This window comes from Cebus imitator, unplaced genomic scaffold, assembly GCF_001604975.1.
Source record: "Cebus imitator isolate Cc_AM_T3 unplaced genomic scaffold, Cebus_imitator-1.0 Scaffold20, whole genome shotgun sequence".
Classification (NCBI taxonomy): domain Eukaryota; kingdom Metazoa; phylum Chordata; class Mammalia; order Primates; family Cebidae; genus Cebus; species Cebus imitator.
The window spans coordinates 8381726-8395529 of NW_016107335.1; the positions used below are offsets into that span (position 1 = coordinate 8381726).

General features: G+C 36.4%; 1 protein-coding gene across 1 annotated transcript; it reads right to left on the reverse strand.

The window, feature by feature from the left end:
• Positions 1–3728: 3728 nt before the first annotated feature.
• On the reverse strand, positions 3729–12934 carry GIMAP7 (GTPase, IMAP family member 7). Its single transcript, XM_017520721.2, has 2 exons — positions 12801–12934; positions 3729–7460 (listed from the first exon to the last, which is right to left on the reverse strand). Exon 2 carries the CDS (start codon positions 7417–7419, stop codon positions 6538–6540), a length of 882 nt encoding a protein of 293 aa, XP_017376210.1. The 5' UTR covers positions 7420–7460; positions 12801–12934; the 3' UTR covers positions 3729–6537.
• Positions 12935–13804: the final 870 nt, after the last annotated feature.

A 13804-nucleotide genomic window follows, 5' to 3' on the forward strand; every position in this document is an offset into this window, starting at 1 on the left:
AAAAAAAAAAAATTACAAAACACTGTTAAAGAAAATCAGAATAAAACACAACCACATGGAAAAACATTCCATGCTCATGAAGATAAAGAATTAATATTCTTTAAATGGCCATAATGCCCAAAGCAATTTACAGATTAAATGCTATTGCTATCAGACTACCAAAACATTCTCCACAGAACTAGGGAAAAGCGATTTTAAAATTCATATAGAACCAAAAAAGAGCCTGAATAGCAAAAGTAATCCTAAACAAGAACAAATCTGGAAGCATCACAGTACCCACTTCAAACTATACTACAAACTATAGTACAATAACCAAAACCCCATTGTACTGGTATAAAAACAAGTATGTAGACCAATGGAACAGATTAGAGAGCCCAGAAATAAGGCCACACATCTCCGACCATCTGATCTTTGACAAAGCTGACAAAAACAAGAAATGGAGAAAAGACTCCCTATTTAATAAGTAGTACAGGAAAAACTGGCTAGCCATATGTGAACGATTGAAACTGGACCCCTTCCTTGCAAGACATACAAAAATCAACTCAAGATGGATTAAAGACTTAAATGGAAAACCCAAATGTATGAAAACCCTGGAAGACAATCTAGGCAATATCATTCTGGACATAGGAATAGGCAAGAATGTCACGGCTGACACCAAAAGCAATCAAAACAAAAGCAAAAATTGACAAGCAGTATCGAATTAAGAGTTTCTGCACAACAAACGAAATATCAACAGAGTACTCAGATAATCTGCAGAATGAAAGAACACTTTTGCAAACTACACATCTGACAAAGGTCTAATATCCAGCACTTATAAGGAACTTAAATAAATGAACAAGAAAACAAACCCAAGCTACCCCATTAAAAAGTGAGCAAAGGACATGAACAGACACTTTTCAAAAGAAGACATACATGTGGCCAACAAGCATGTGAAAAAAAGCTCAACATTACTGATCATTAGAGAAATGCAAATCAAAACCACAATGAGGTACCATCTCACACCAGTCAGGATGGCTATTACTAAAAAGTCAGAAAAATAACAAATGCTGCTGAGGTTGCAGAGAAAAGGGAATGTTTATCTATTGTTGGTAGGAGTGTAAATTAGTTCAGTCATTGTGGAAAGTGGTATGGCAATTTCTCAAAGAGCTAAAAGCAGAACTACCATTCAACCCAGCAATCTCATTACTTGGTATATACCCAGAGGCATATAAATCATTCTACCATAAAGACACATGCACAGGAATGTACAATGCAGCTCTATTTACAATAGCAAAGACATGGAATTAACCTAAATGCCCATTAGTGACAGATTTGATTAAAAAAAAATATGAAACATATACACCATGGAATACTCTGCAACTAAAAAACGAATAAGGTTTTGTCTTTTGTGGGAACATGGATGGAGCTGGAAGCTGTTATCCTTAGCAAACTAATGTAGGAACAGAAAACCAAAAACTGCATGTTCTCTCTTATAAGTGGAAGCTAAGTGATAAAAAATTATGAATACAAAAAAGGAAACAGCTGACACTGTGGTCAATTTTAAGGTGAACAGTGGGAGTAGGGAGAGGTGCAGTAAAAATCACTGTTGGGTACTGGGCTTATCACCTGGGTGATAAAATAATCTGCACAACAAAATGCTAGTTTGCCTATGTAACAAGCTTTCTCATATATCCCTGAACCTAAAATAAAAGCTGAAAAAAAAAAAGAGAAAGAATGCACCTCAACATAATAAAGGCCACATATGACAAGCTCACAGGTAACATCATACTCAATGTTGAAAAGCTGAAAGCATTCCCTGTATGATCAGGAACAAGACAAGAATGCTAACTCTTGTCACTTCTAACATGGTGCTTGAAGTTCTAGCCAGGGCAATTAGGCAAGAAATAGAGATAAAAGATATCCAAATTGGAAAGAAAGACATAAAATAACCTCTGTTTACAGATGGCATGATGTTATACATAGAAGACCAAAGTGGGCGGGTCATAAGGTCAGGAGTTTAAGACCATCCTGGTCAACATGGTGAAACCCCATCTCTACTAAAAATACAAAAGAATTAACTGGGTGTGGTGACACGTGTCTGCAGTCCCAGCTACTTGGGAGGCTGAGGCAAGAGAATCACTTGAACCCAGGAGGCAGAGGTTGCAGTGAGCCGAGATCGTGACACTGCACTCCAGCCTGGCGACAGAGCGAGGCTGTCTCAAAAAAAAAAAAAAAAGAAAAAGAAAAAGAAAAAAGAGAACCAAAGACTCCACATGAAAAAAAAATTACAGAAATCAGTTGTCTTTCTACCTCTGACAGTTCACTACACAAAAAGAAATTAAAGAATCCCATTTACAATAGCTACCCCAAAAAGACTCAGGAATAAATTTAAACAAGGAAGTAAAAGATCTATACACTGAAAACTATAAAACGTCGATAAAAGAAATTGAAGATGACACAAATAAATACAAATATATATATATTTTATATATATAATATTTTATATATATATATATATATATATAATGTTTATGGATTAAAGTAATATTGTTAAAATGTCTTTACTACCCAAAGCAATCTATATAGTCAATGAAATTCTATCAAAATTCTAATGCCATTTTTCACAAGAGTAAAAAAGAATCTAAAATCTATATGAAACCACAAAAGACCCTAAGTAGCCAAGGCAATCTTCAACAAAAGGAACAAAGCTGGGGCCCTCGAACTACTTGATTTCAAAATACAATAATCGAATCAAAGCTATAGCAATCAAAACATACTATTATAATTAAAACAAAGTTATAGTAATAAAAAATCACGGTACTAGCATAAAAATGGACATACGGACCAATGAACAGAATAATAAATCCAGAAATAAGGCTACACATTTATGGCCCGTTGGACAAACCAAGAGGAAAGGATAGTTTCTTCAATAATGGTGTTGGGAAAACTGGATATCCACCTGCAGAAGAATGAAATGGGGTCCTTATCTCAAATCGCATAAAAAATTAACTCAAAATGGATTAAATAAATTATATGTTAGGCCTAAAATTGTAAACTACTAGAAGAAAACACAGGAAAAATCTTGATCTGGATGGTGATTTTTTTTGTATTTGACACCAAAAGCACAGGCCACAAACACAAAAATAGGCAAACAGGGTTACCTCAAACCAAACATATTGTGTATAGCAAAAGATACAATCAATAAAGTAAAGAGACATCCTATGGAATAGAAGAATATATTTGTAAATTATACATCTGATGAGGGGTTAATATTCAAAATACAGAAGGAACTTAAACAACTCAACAACAATTAAACACATAACCCAGTTAAAAAATAGGCAAAGGACCTGAACAGACATTTCTCAAAATAAGACACACAAATATCTTTATGACACGTATATGAAAAAATGTCCAACAAGACTAATCATGAATGAAAGGCAAATCAAAACCACATGAGACATTATCTCATACCTGTAAGTAGAATTATTATAAAAAAGACAAAAGATATCAAGTTTTGGCAAGAATGTGGGAAAAAAGTAACCCTGGCAGGAATGTAAATTGGTACAGCCATTATAGAAAACAGGATGGAAGTTCCCCCAAAAATTAAAAATAAGAACTACCATATAATCTACCAATCCCACTTCTGGATATGTATCTGTTATAGTCTGATTGTTTATGTTCCCACAAAATTGATACGTTGAAATCTTCATGCTCAATGTGATGATAACAGGAGGTGGGGCTCTTGAAAGGTGACAAGGTCATGGGGGTAGTGACCTCATAAATGTGATTAGTGCACTTATAAAAGAGGCTCAATAAGAAATTTAAAAACAAAAACAAAAATAAAAGAGGTTCAAGAGAAAATCCTTGTCCCATTCACCATGTGAGGTTAGAGTGAAAAGGTAAATGTCTACGAGGAAGTGGGCCGTCACTAGACACTGAATCTGCCAGTGCTTTGGACTTCTCAGCCTCCAGAACCATAGGAAATAAATTTCTGTTGCTTATAAGCCATGCAGCTTATAGTATTTTGTAATAGCAGCCCAAACTAAGAGCAAAAATTAGTACCAAGAACTGAGGGTGCTGCTGTAACAAACACCTAAAATGTGTAAGCAGCTTTGGACCTGGGTAATAAGTAAAGGCTGGAAGTAAGAGGTTTGTGCTAGAGAAAGCCTGCATTGCTCTGAATGGACCATTAAGGATGATTCTACTGAGGTTCAGAAAGCCTCAATTTTCTTAGCAAATACCTAAGTAGACACACCAATAACTTAGGTTATTGGTAGTAAAGACCATTCTGATGAGGTCTCAGAGAGAAATGAAGAATGTGCTGTTGGACAATGGAGGAACGGAAATCCTTATTATAAAGTGGCAAAGAAATTGCCTATGTTGTGTTATTGTTCAAGTGCTTTGTGAAAGGTAGAATTTGTGAGTGACGAAATTGGATATCTGGCTGAGAAAATTTATAAGCAAAATGTTGAAGATACAGTGTGGCTTCTGTTCACTGCCTATAGTAAAATGTGAAAAGAGATAAATACAAATGGATTTGTTAGTCAAAGGGAAGTAGAACTTAAACATTTGGAAAATTCTTAGTCTTTCCATAATGGAAAAAAATAAGAAAGCTTTTTCAGAAAAGAAACAATGTGGCCTATTGATCATTTGATAAAGGAAATTAGTATGGATCAGCCATCTCAATGGAAGCCATGTACTATTGATGAAGGCAGTGAGCCATCTAAACAGAAGCAAGGACCTACTGTCTAAGCGAGGACAATGGGAGAATGACCCCAAAGGCATTTCAGAAATCCTGGGGCTGACCACCATCACAGAAGGCTAGGACCTTGGGGACCAAAACAATTTCAAAGGAGGGGCCACTGCTGCCCAGCATTACCTCACATTCTGGACTCCGCTCCCCACACTCTGTTGCCATTTTGCTCAGCTCCCCTAGGTGCAGCTCTGGCAGGTTCCGGTGTGGTGTGTGCTGAACCCAGCAAAGCTGTGGGGGCAGGCAAAGTTTTGGAGGCTGGACTACCACCAAAAAGAGTCCAAAAGGCAGGACTTCCATATCAGTGGACCTTGACAGCATCAAGCCAAAAAAGATTATTCTTGAGCCATAGGTTGTTGGACTTGCTTGGTAACTGTCACTCCTTTCTTCATTCCTATATTTCCCTTTCAGAATGAGAATGTCTGTCCTGTGCCTCTCCCACCATACTATGTTCGATGCTCATAATATGCTTGATTTCACTGATTCACAACCGGAAAGCAATTTGCCTCAGAATAAATTGTACTTTAAGTCTCACCCATTACTGATTTAGATGATAATTAGATGAGACTTTGAAGTTACATTTTAAAATTGATGCTGGAACAAGACTTTTGGGGCCACTGGGATGAAAGTAATGTATTTTGCACATGATAAGGGCATAGATTTTGGGGAGCCAGGAATAGGATGCTATGGTCTAAATGATTATGTCCCTCCAAAATTTATATATTGAAATCCTCACCCCCAATGTGATGGCATAAGGAGAAAGGCCCTAGGGAGGTGATTAGGTCATGGGGGCAGAGGTCCCATGAATGAAATTCATGCCATCATTAAAGAGGCCCAACAGAGACCCCTGAGTCTATATTCCACTAAACACACATTCTACTGAATATGCATGTGTGTGTGTGTGTGTGTGTGTGTGTGTGTGTGTGTGTGTATGATAAAGATAGATTTCATTTCCTTTAGGTATTAGTCCATTTGGGCTGCTATAAAAATACCATAAACTAGATGGCTTATAAATATATATTCCACTGAAATATATCTTTATCCATTGCGAGTAATGCTGCAATGAGCATTATTATAGAAATATCTGCACTCCCATGCTCACTACACATTATTCACAATAGCCAAGATAGGAAATAACCCAAGTGTGTCCATGGACAGATGAGTGGATAAAGAAAATATGGTGCATTATTAACATTTTATTAATAATGGAACATTAATCAACCTTGAAAAAGAAATAAATCTTGCCTTTTGCAATAGTATCAATGAACCCAGAGGACATTATGTTAAGTAAACTAAGCTAAGCACAGAAAGACAGGTATTGCGTGATCTCACTTACATGTGGAATTTTATAAAGTAGAACTCACAGAAGCAAAGAATAGAATGTTGGTTGCCAGGGACTGGGCGTTGGGGGAAATGGAGAATTGTTGGTACAAAACTTTAGTTATGCAGGATAAATCAGCTCTGGAGATCTAACATACAGCATGATGACTATACTTAATAATACTGTATCGCATTTTTGAAATTTGCTAAGAGATTAGGCCTCAAATGTTCTCACCACACCAAATAAAATAGTAACCAAGAGGTGCTCGATGTGTTAATTACCTTGAGTTAATTCTTTCACAATGTACATATACATATATTAAAACATCATATTATACACCCTAAACATACTCAATTTTTATTTGTCAATGAAACCTTAATAAAGCTAAGGAGAGGGAGGCATTTTTGCAACTATATTTGGAAAATACGATTCACCACATTAACAAATCATAGTAAATTAAGAAGAAAGAATAAAATTTATATTGCTACCAAAACATATGCCATATTTTGGAAAGCATCTTCAATATCCTACTTAAAACATCTGTAAATATATTTTTCTCAGCTTCTTCCCTTATATTTTTAATTTTTTCATCATATTTCATTTTTAGCAATTTTATTTTTTCCTCCTTTTCTTCCTCTGATTTATGCTCATATTCCTTTTCTACTAGTTCAATTTCCTCATTTAATTGGTCAGTGTAGATGTTCCTCAAAACCTCTTCCCGTTGTTTCAGCCTTTCCTCTGTGTCCTTGTATATGGCGTCAGAAAAGTAAGCCCCTTTGTTGCACTGCACCATTTTCTCTACCAGCTCCACCAGCTCCTTCACCTGAGCTTCCTTCTCTGCCTCACTTGTTAGGCTGCTGTTGCTAAAGGCACAGCAGCGGTTCCCGCACTCCTTTAAAATGCTTTTTAGGTCCACATCCGCATCTGCTATGAAGCCATCCAGACTCTGGCCCTCCAACTCCTCTTTGCGAGTGAACAAGATGACCATGTGCTTCATGGCTAGCTTCCCAAAGACAGCCTTAATCAATGCAATGGTTTTCTGCTCTTCCTCTGTGTAGCGACCCAGCTGCAGAACCAGGACAATAGCATGGGGCCCTGGGCAGGAGGCGAGGACGCAGCGGCTGATTTCCCTGCAAGTGGTGTCCAGGGTCTCCTTGGTGTCAAAGAGCCCTGGAGTGTCAACAACAAGAAGGTCTCTCCCCTGCCAGGTCCGGGATGCTTTTTGACAGGTCTTGGTAACAGCTTGGGCCGCAATTTTAGACTTAAAGATTTGCTTTCCGAGGATGGTGTTCGCTGTCCCACTTTTCCCACTTCCGGTTTTCCCTACCAGAACGATCCTCAGAGAGCGGTCCTCACTCTCAGCCATGCTCACGTCAGGAGGCTCTGTAGCTGAGTCACGTACAAGACCTTAAGGAGAGGAAGAGAGAAGAAAAAAGCCAATTTTGTAAGTGGTACCCTTTCCCAACCTTCTTTTCTGATTTCTCTTTCTTCCTGAAAATTTGTAATATTCTATTATCCATATTGAGCCCAGTAAGGAGAGAAAGATGAAATAGTCCAATTATTATGGAAGAAATAATAGAGAAACCAGTTAAAGAGTTTCCCCTCAAAGTAGTACCAGGTATAGATGGTTTCACAGGGGAATTCTATTAAAACGTTTAAGATCTGATCATCTCAAAGCTACCTAAAACTCTTTCTGACCATATAAAAAGAAGGAAAAAGTTAATTTTTTTCTACGAAGCAAGTATAATATTGATTCCTAAGGCTGACAAATATTTCATCAACAAACTACATATGTGTCTCATTTGTGAATATTAATATAAAAATCCTAAATAATTAGACACTAATAAATAATAGACTATGATTAAGTGTGATTTATTTCAGAAATACTGTGGTGGGTCAATATGAGAATATTGATTGTTACAACACATCCCGTTAATAGGCTAAGAAGAACATTAGCTAGATGCAGGAAAGATATTAGGCCAAATTTAACACTGATTCATGTTTAAAGTAGTTTATAGAATAGAAACTATATATATATATATATATATTTCTTTAACATTATTTTATATAAATTTGAATTTTTAAATTTTGTTATCTTTTTTTTCTGTAGCTAAAATAATTGATTAAAAAGTTTATTTGGATGAAGGAAAATGCAAGTTAGCCCAGACAACCAAGGAAAAGAACAAGGGAAAACTGCTCTACTAGACAATGAAAAATTATAGTCTCCCTAATTAAAGCAGTGTGATATTCGTGAGTGAATAGAGACATGCCACGAAACAGAAAAAGAAAATTCACAAATTGACCATTGCTCATTTTATATTCGTTGATATTCAATTCAATTGCATTAACTTACACTCTGTGAAGCAACACCTCATACCAATGGGAAAGATGATGGACACTGAGATAACTATACCACCATATAATTGGATGCAATTCTAACGATAAAGTTGCATTCAACTCCTCATGTCGTACAAATTCCAAATAGATCAGTAATTTAAATGTAAAAACTATCCAATATAAATAATTTAAAATGGGTAAACTCTTTGTAATCTGGGAGTGGGAAAGATGTTTATAACTACGCTATAAAATAGTATAAGGAAGAGACTGATAAGTTTGATTACATAAAATTCTAAAAACTTATTTAAGGCATACAACACCATAGACAAATTAAAACATAAATATCAAACTAGAAAACATTCTTTCCAATTTATCTCAAAGAAGGCTACTTTTCCTGTTATATGAAGAATATCTAAAAGTAGAGAAGCAAAAGACCAGTGACTTGATAGAAAATTGGGTGAGATATGAGCACACAGTCAAAGAAAAAAAAGAAATGCAAATGTTTCTTGAATACATAAAAAGATATCCAAGTCCATTCACAGTAGAGAAAAATAAATTAAATACATAGAATAACGTAAAAATTACTCAGAGATAACTATTTCTCAACTATAGGTATGGCAAAAGTCCACATGTGCCAGCATAATATGGTGGTAAACGGATGGGGAAAGAGGAAATTTCCTGCATGACGAGTGTGAAGGGGAAAACAATCTAATACCTCTAGAGGAGAAGGTAGCAATACCTTGAAAAATTACACATGCATTTACTCTTTGATTATCTATCCCAATTTTAGGATTTATCCCAGAGCTGCAATGACAAAAATACAGAAGGAAAAATGCATGTGGCTATTCACGCACTACTATTAGTAACAGGAGAAGACCAAAACCCTATCAGATGCCCATCGGGGGGGCCAGTTGAATAAACTAAGGTATATTCATACAGAAAAGTACCACCCAACTGCAAAAAGGAATGAGAAATACTCTATATACCAGTATGAAGAGATCTCTGAGGTATACTGTTAAGTGAAAAAAGCAAAGTGAAGAAAATACTGTACAATTTGCTACCATTTATATAACAAGGAGGAATATTAGTTATATATGTGAATAATTTTTATGTGCAGGTGAAAAGCAATGGCAGGACCATTTGAAAACTAAACAAACAAAAGAGTTATTTATATGAAGATGGGAGGAACAAGGTGCAAGGGACAGGAACAAAAAATGGGCATTAGACTTCTGTGAATATCCTTCGTTTTTGCAAATTTGATCTTGAGACCATGTAAATACTTTACATAATTATACAATAAAAATCATCTTTTAAAACACCAATAAAAATTAGAAGCAAATGAAACAAATAAACCTAATTGATTTTGTGTCAAGGATGAACCAAAAAGAATTGTCCCAAGAGGCTTGAAAATGTAGTATTAATAATTTCACTCTGTGTGTGTGTGTGTGTGTTTGTGTGTGTGTGTGTGTGTAGTTTTGAAGTCTATCTAAAAGGTATAAATCATGGTGAGCCCAGTAGCAACGTGTGCACTTAATACCTAGATTGTGATCTTCAAATGGCATTTTCCACAAAAGAAATTTGGACTCTAAGAAAAAGTACTGATTCCAGGTGTGGGCCAGTAAACATACAAGTTTAGCCTACAACATCTTTCATATTAGAAAGCAGGGATGCTATTAAAAATTATTTAGTTTTATCAGAAGGAATTGGAAACCACCTTAAAGGGGTTCCAACCAGACAAAGATGGAACAATTTGAGCATCATTAACAAAGATTGTTCCAGTGGAGTAAAATATGTCAAAATCCAGTAGTTTATAATAACACCATCTTCCTGAAAGAAGTTAATTGCTCCCTTTGGAGTGTGACTCATCATTCCAAACATTAACAACTAAAGAGAAAGAAGCATTTATTTTGTTTTTCTTTCCCCCCCCATTTATTTATTTTATTGCATTTTAGGTTTTGGGGTACATGTGAAGAACATGCAAAATTGTTGCATAGGTACACACGTGGCAGTGTGATTTGCTGCCTTCCTCCCCACCACCTACATCTGGCATCTCTCCATATATCTCATCTTTTAACTATATCTCACAAAAATGAAAGAATCACTGAATGAAAGTTCCTTTGTATAGGACTACTCCATCTAATAAATGAAGAAACAGTGATAGAATATCACCTTTTTGTAACTCTTAATGAAACGAATTCATTCTAGACAATCATTAACATCTGCTAACATGACAAAAAGACAGATACCCAAACATTATGTGCCTTCTAATGGAAGTTTAGTATAGTATTTATTACAAACTACTGGATTTTGACATATTACCACTTAAAAAGACAAAGTCAAATTTTAATCTGATCCAACCTCCCCATTAATATAAATTCACACAAAACACTGGAAGCGCATGTTAAATGACATTGTTAGGATGCAATCAGCAGAATGAATACTGTTGGACAAAAGACCTTCCCTTCTTTAAACAAAGACATTTAACACAAGAAACAAGGAAAGTGAAAACCTGCACATTAAGTGAAATGTAAAGAGGTATCAAATAATTGTAACATATGGATTTTATTTAGATCCTACCTCAAATGATTTTAAACATTTTGAGATCTTCAGGGAAATCTGAATACAGCTGGTAGTATTAAAAATTATAGTTGCTGTTTGTGAAACTGTGGATATGTTTTTAAATGGTCTTTATCTATTAGAGACGCATATTCAAATATTTACTGATAAAATGATGTAAATGTCTGACATTTGCTTCAAAATAATCTGTGAGAGAGTTGCAAACAGGAGCAAATAGTTGAACAAAACTGGTATAAATTGATAACTGTGGAATTTTAGTATAGATACATGTAAGTTCTTTATATTATTTTTACTATTGAATTAGTATAAATTTTCCACAAATAAAAAAATTAACCCTTGTATAGTGTAAGCATTATCAAGTATACACGGCATATCAGAACACCCTGATAAGCATGTTTTGTATATCTTGTTTACTCTTCAAAATACTGTACAGAGATGATCCACACTTCCTGCAGATAGGTGAGCTGGGAGTCAGCCTGTGATAAGGGAACCATGAGGAGGGCTTCACACTTCTCGTGGACTTTTCCCTCTCTCCCATCTTGAGAAGCTAAACGCGGGAGAGATGGTCAGAAAAATCACTTTAAAACTTTCTGATAGAGGCAGCAAACCACCTTGCCACGTATGTACCTATGCAACAATCCTGCATGATCTGCACATGTATCCCAGAACCTAAAGTACAGTTTAAAAAAATAATAAAAATTTCTCCAGTGGTTCTTGGAAGATCTAGAGGACCTCCAGCTAAGAGAAAGGCTGAGAAGTGAAAAAAGCATTTACAACAGAGGTGGACAGTTCTAAACTGTGGTTAGACCCACCAGTTCTAGAAAATTTCGTAAGCTCCTTGAGATTTAGTTCCCTCCGCTATAAAAAGGGAAAGTAAAACCAATCTTGCAGGGTTGTCCTTAGGCTTTCATAGGGAGATTTCTATAAAGGTCTTTTCTAGCAACTCTTTTTGTATCGAAAGGCACAGCAACTCCACATGTTACTCTGTTAGGGACACAGCTTGACCCTGTTTCATGCTGGAAAAAGTCAGCAGACTGAATTCTAGTGATCCTTTGCCGTGAGTGAGCTGGGTGCCCCTTGGAGAATCAACAAAATCTCTGGAATTGAGATTCTGATTCCTTTTCAGTAAGAAGAGGGACTTCTCCTGTGGAGCCTCCAGAACGTACCCTGCTAATTAGCTTGATTTTATTCCTGTAACACTCATTTTAGACTTCTGACTTCCAGAACTGCAAAAGGAAAATTTTATGTTGTTTTAGGCCACTACATTTTTTGTCATTTGTCATGGTAGCAATAGAAAGTTGATACTCCAAGGTTACGTAGTTAATCTGTGTAAGAGCTAGGACAGTACTATGCCTTTCATCTCCTGTTATTATTTCTGCGATATCTTCATACGTTAACTTTGGCATTTATCTAGCATCATGGCAGTGGAAAAAAAGCCCTGAGTTTTGTGTGCACACATACATACACATACACACAAAATCAAAAACATAATATTCCTTTTTTATAGGAATGGACAGGTGGTCTCTAAATTGCCTTCAAAGCCCTTAATTTCCTATGAAGATTATCAGGCAACACTCTGTGTCTGTGACAATAGCCAGTGAGTGGAGGTGTACTATACAGCCATGCATGTCCTGTTACACATGAGATGCATGGACACTGCAAACCAATCTCCTCACTCCCCTTCCCACCCATCCCTCTCACGGCACTTTCCATGCAGTGCTGCTGGCACAGTGCCCTGTTCCTCCTCAGGGCAGAATCCACTCCACTAGTCATCCTGTCCTCACTGCCCTATGCAGCCCAATAGCACCAGACCCTCTTCTCAGCCAGGCTCACCTTCTCTTGAGTAAGTTGAGTTCTCTGATTTTCTCCAAGGAGCCTGCTTGAGCCGTTGCTTTTGCTTTTATTGCAAGGCAAATGTATCTGCACCCCCACCAAAACCTCTGAGTCAGGAAACTCAGACTGGGCGGAGCCACAAAAAAAAATACCGTTTGTCTTTAAAGAAACAGAAATAGGCATGGGCAAAAACTTCATAACTAAAACACCAAAGCAATGGCAACAAAAGCCAAAAAAGACAAATGGGATCTAACTAAACTTAAAAGCTTCTGCACAGCAAAAGAAACTATCATTAGAGTGAATCAGCAACCAACAGGATGAGAAAAAGTTTTGCAATTTACCTGCCTGACAAAGAGCTAATATCCAGAATACGCAGAGAACTTAAACAAATTTACAAGAAAAAAAAAAAAACCATCAAAAAGTGGGTGAAGGATATGAACTGACACTTCTCAAAAGAAGACATTTATGCAGCCAACAAACATGAAAAAAAGCTCATCATCACTGATCATTAGAGAAATGCAAATCAAAACTACATTGAGATACCATCTCAGGCCGGTTAGAATGGCAATCATTAAAAAATCAGGAGACAACAGATGCTGGAGAGGATGTGGAGAAATAGGACTGCTTTTACACTGTTGGTGGGAGTGTAAATTAGTTCAGCCATTGTGGGAGACAGTGTGGTGATTCCTCAAGGATCTAGAAATAGAAATGCCATTTGACCCAGCAATCCCATTGCTGGATATATACCCAAAGGATTGTAAATCATTCTATTATAAAGACACATGCACACATATGTTTATTGTGGCACTGTTCACAAAAGCAAAGACTTGGAACCAACCCAAATGCCCATCAATGATAGACTAGATAAAGCAAATGTGGCATATATACACAATGGGATGCTATGCAGCCATAAAAAAGGATGAGTTCATGTCTTTTGCAGGGAGATGGATGAAGCTGGAAGCCATTATTCTCAGCAAACTGACATAAGAACAGAAAACCAAACA

Bases quoted from the DNA above. Each gene is read 5' to 3' on its own strand.
- GIMAP7 (XM_017520721.2), bottom strand. From the start codon at position 7,419: ATGGCTGAGAGTGAGGACCGCTCTCTGAGGATCGTTCTGGTAGGGAAA.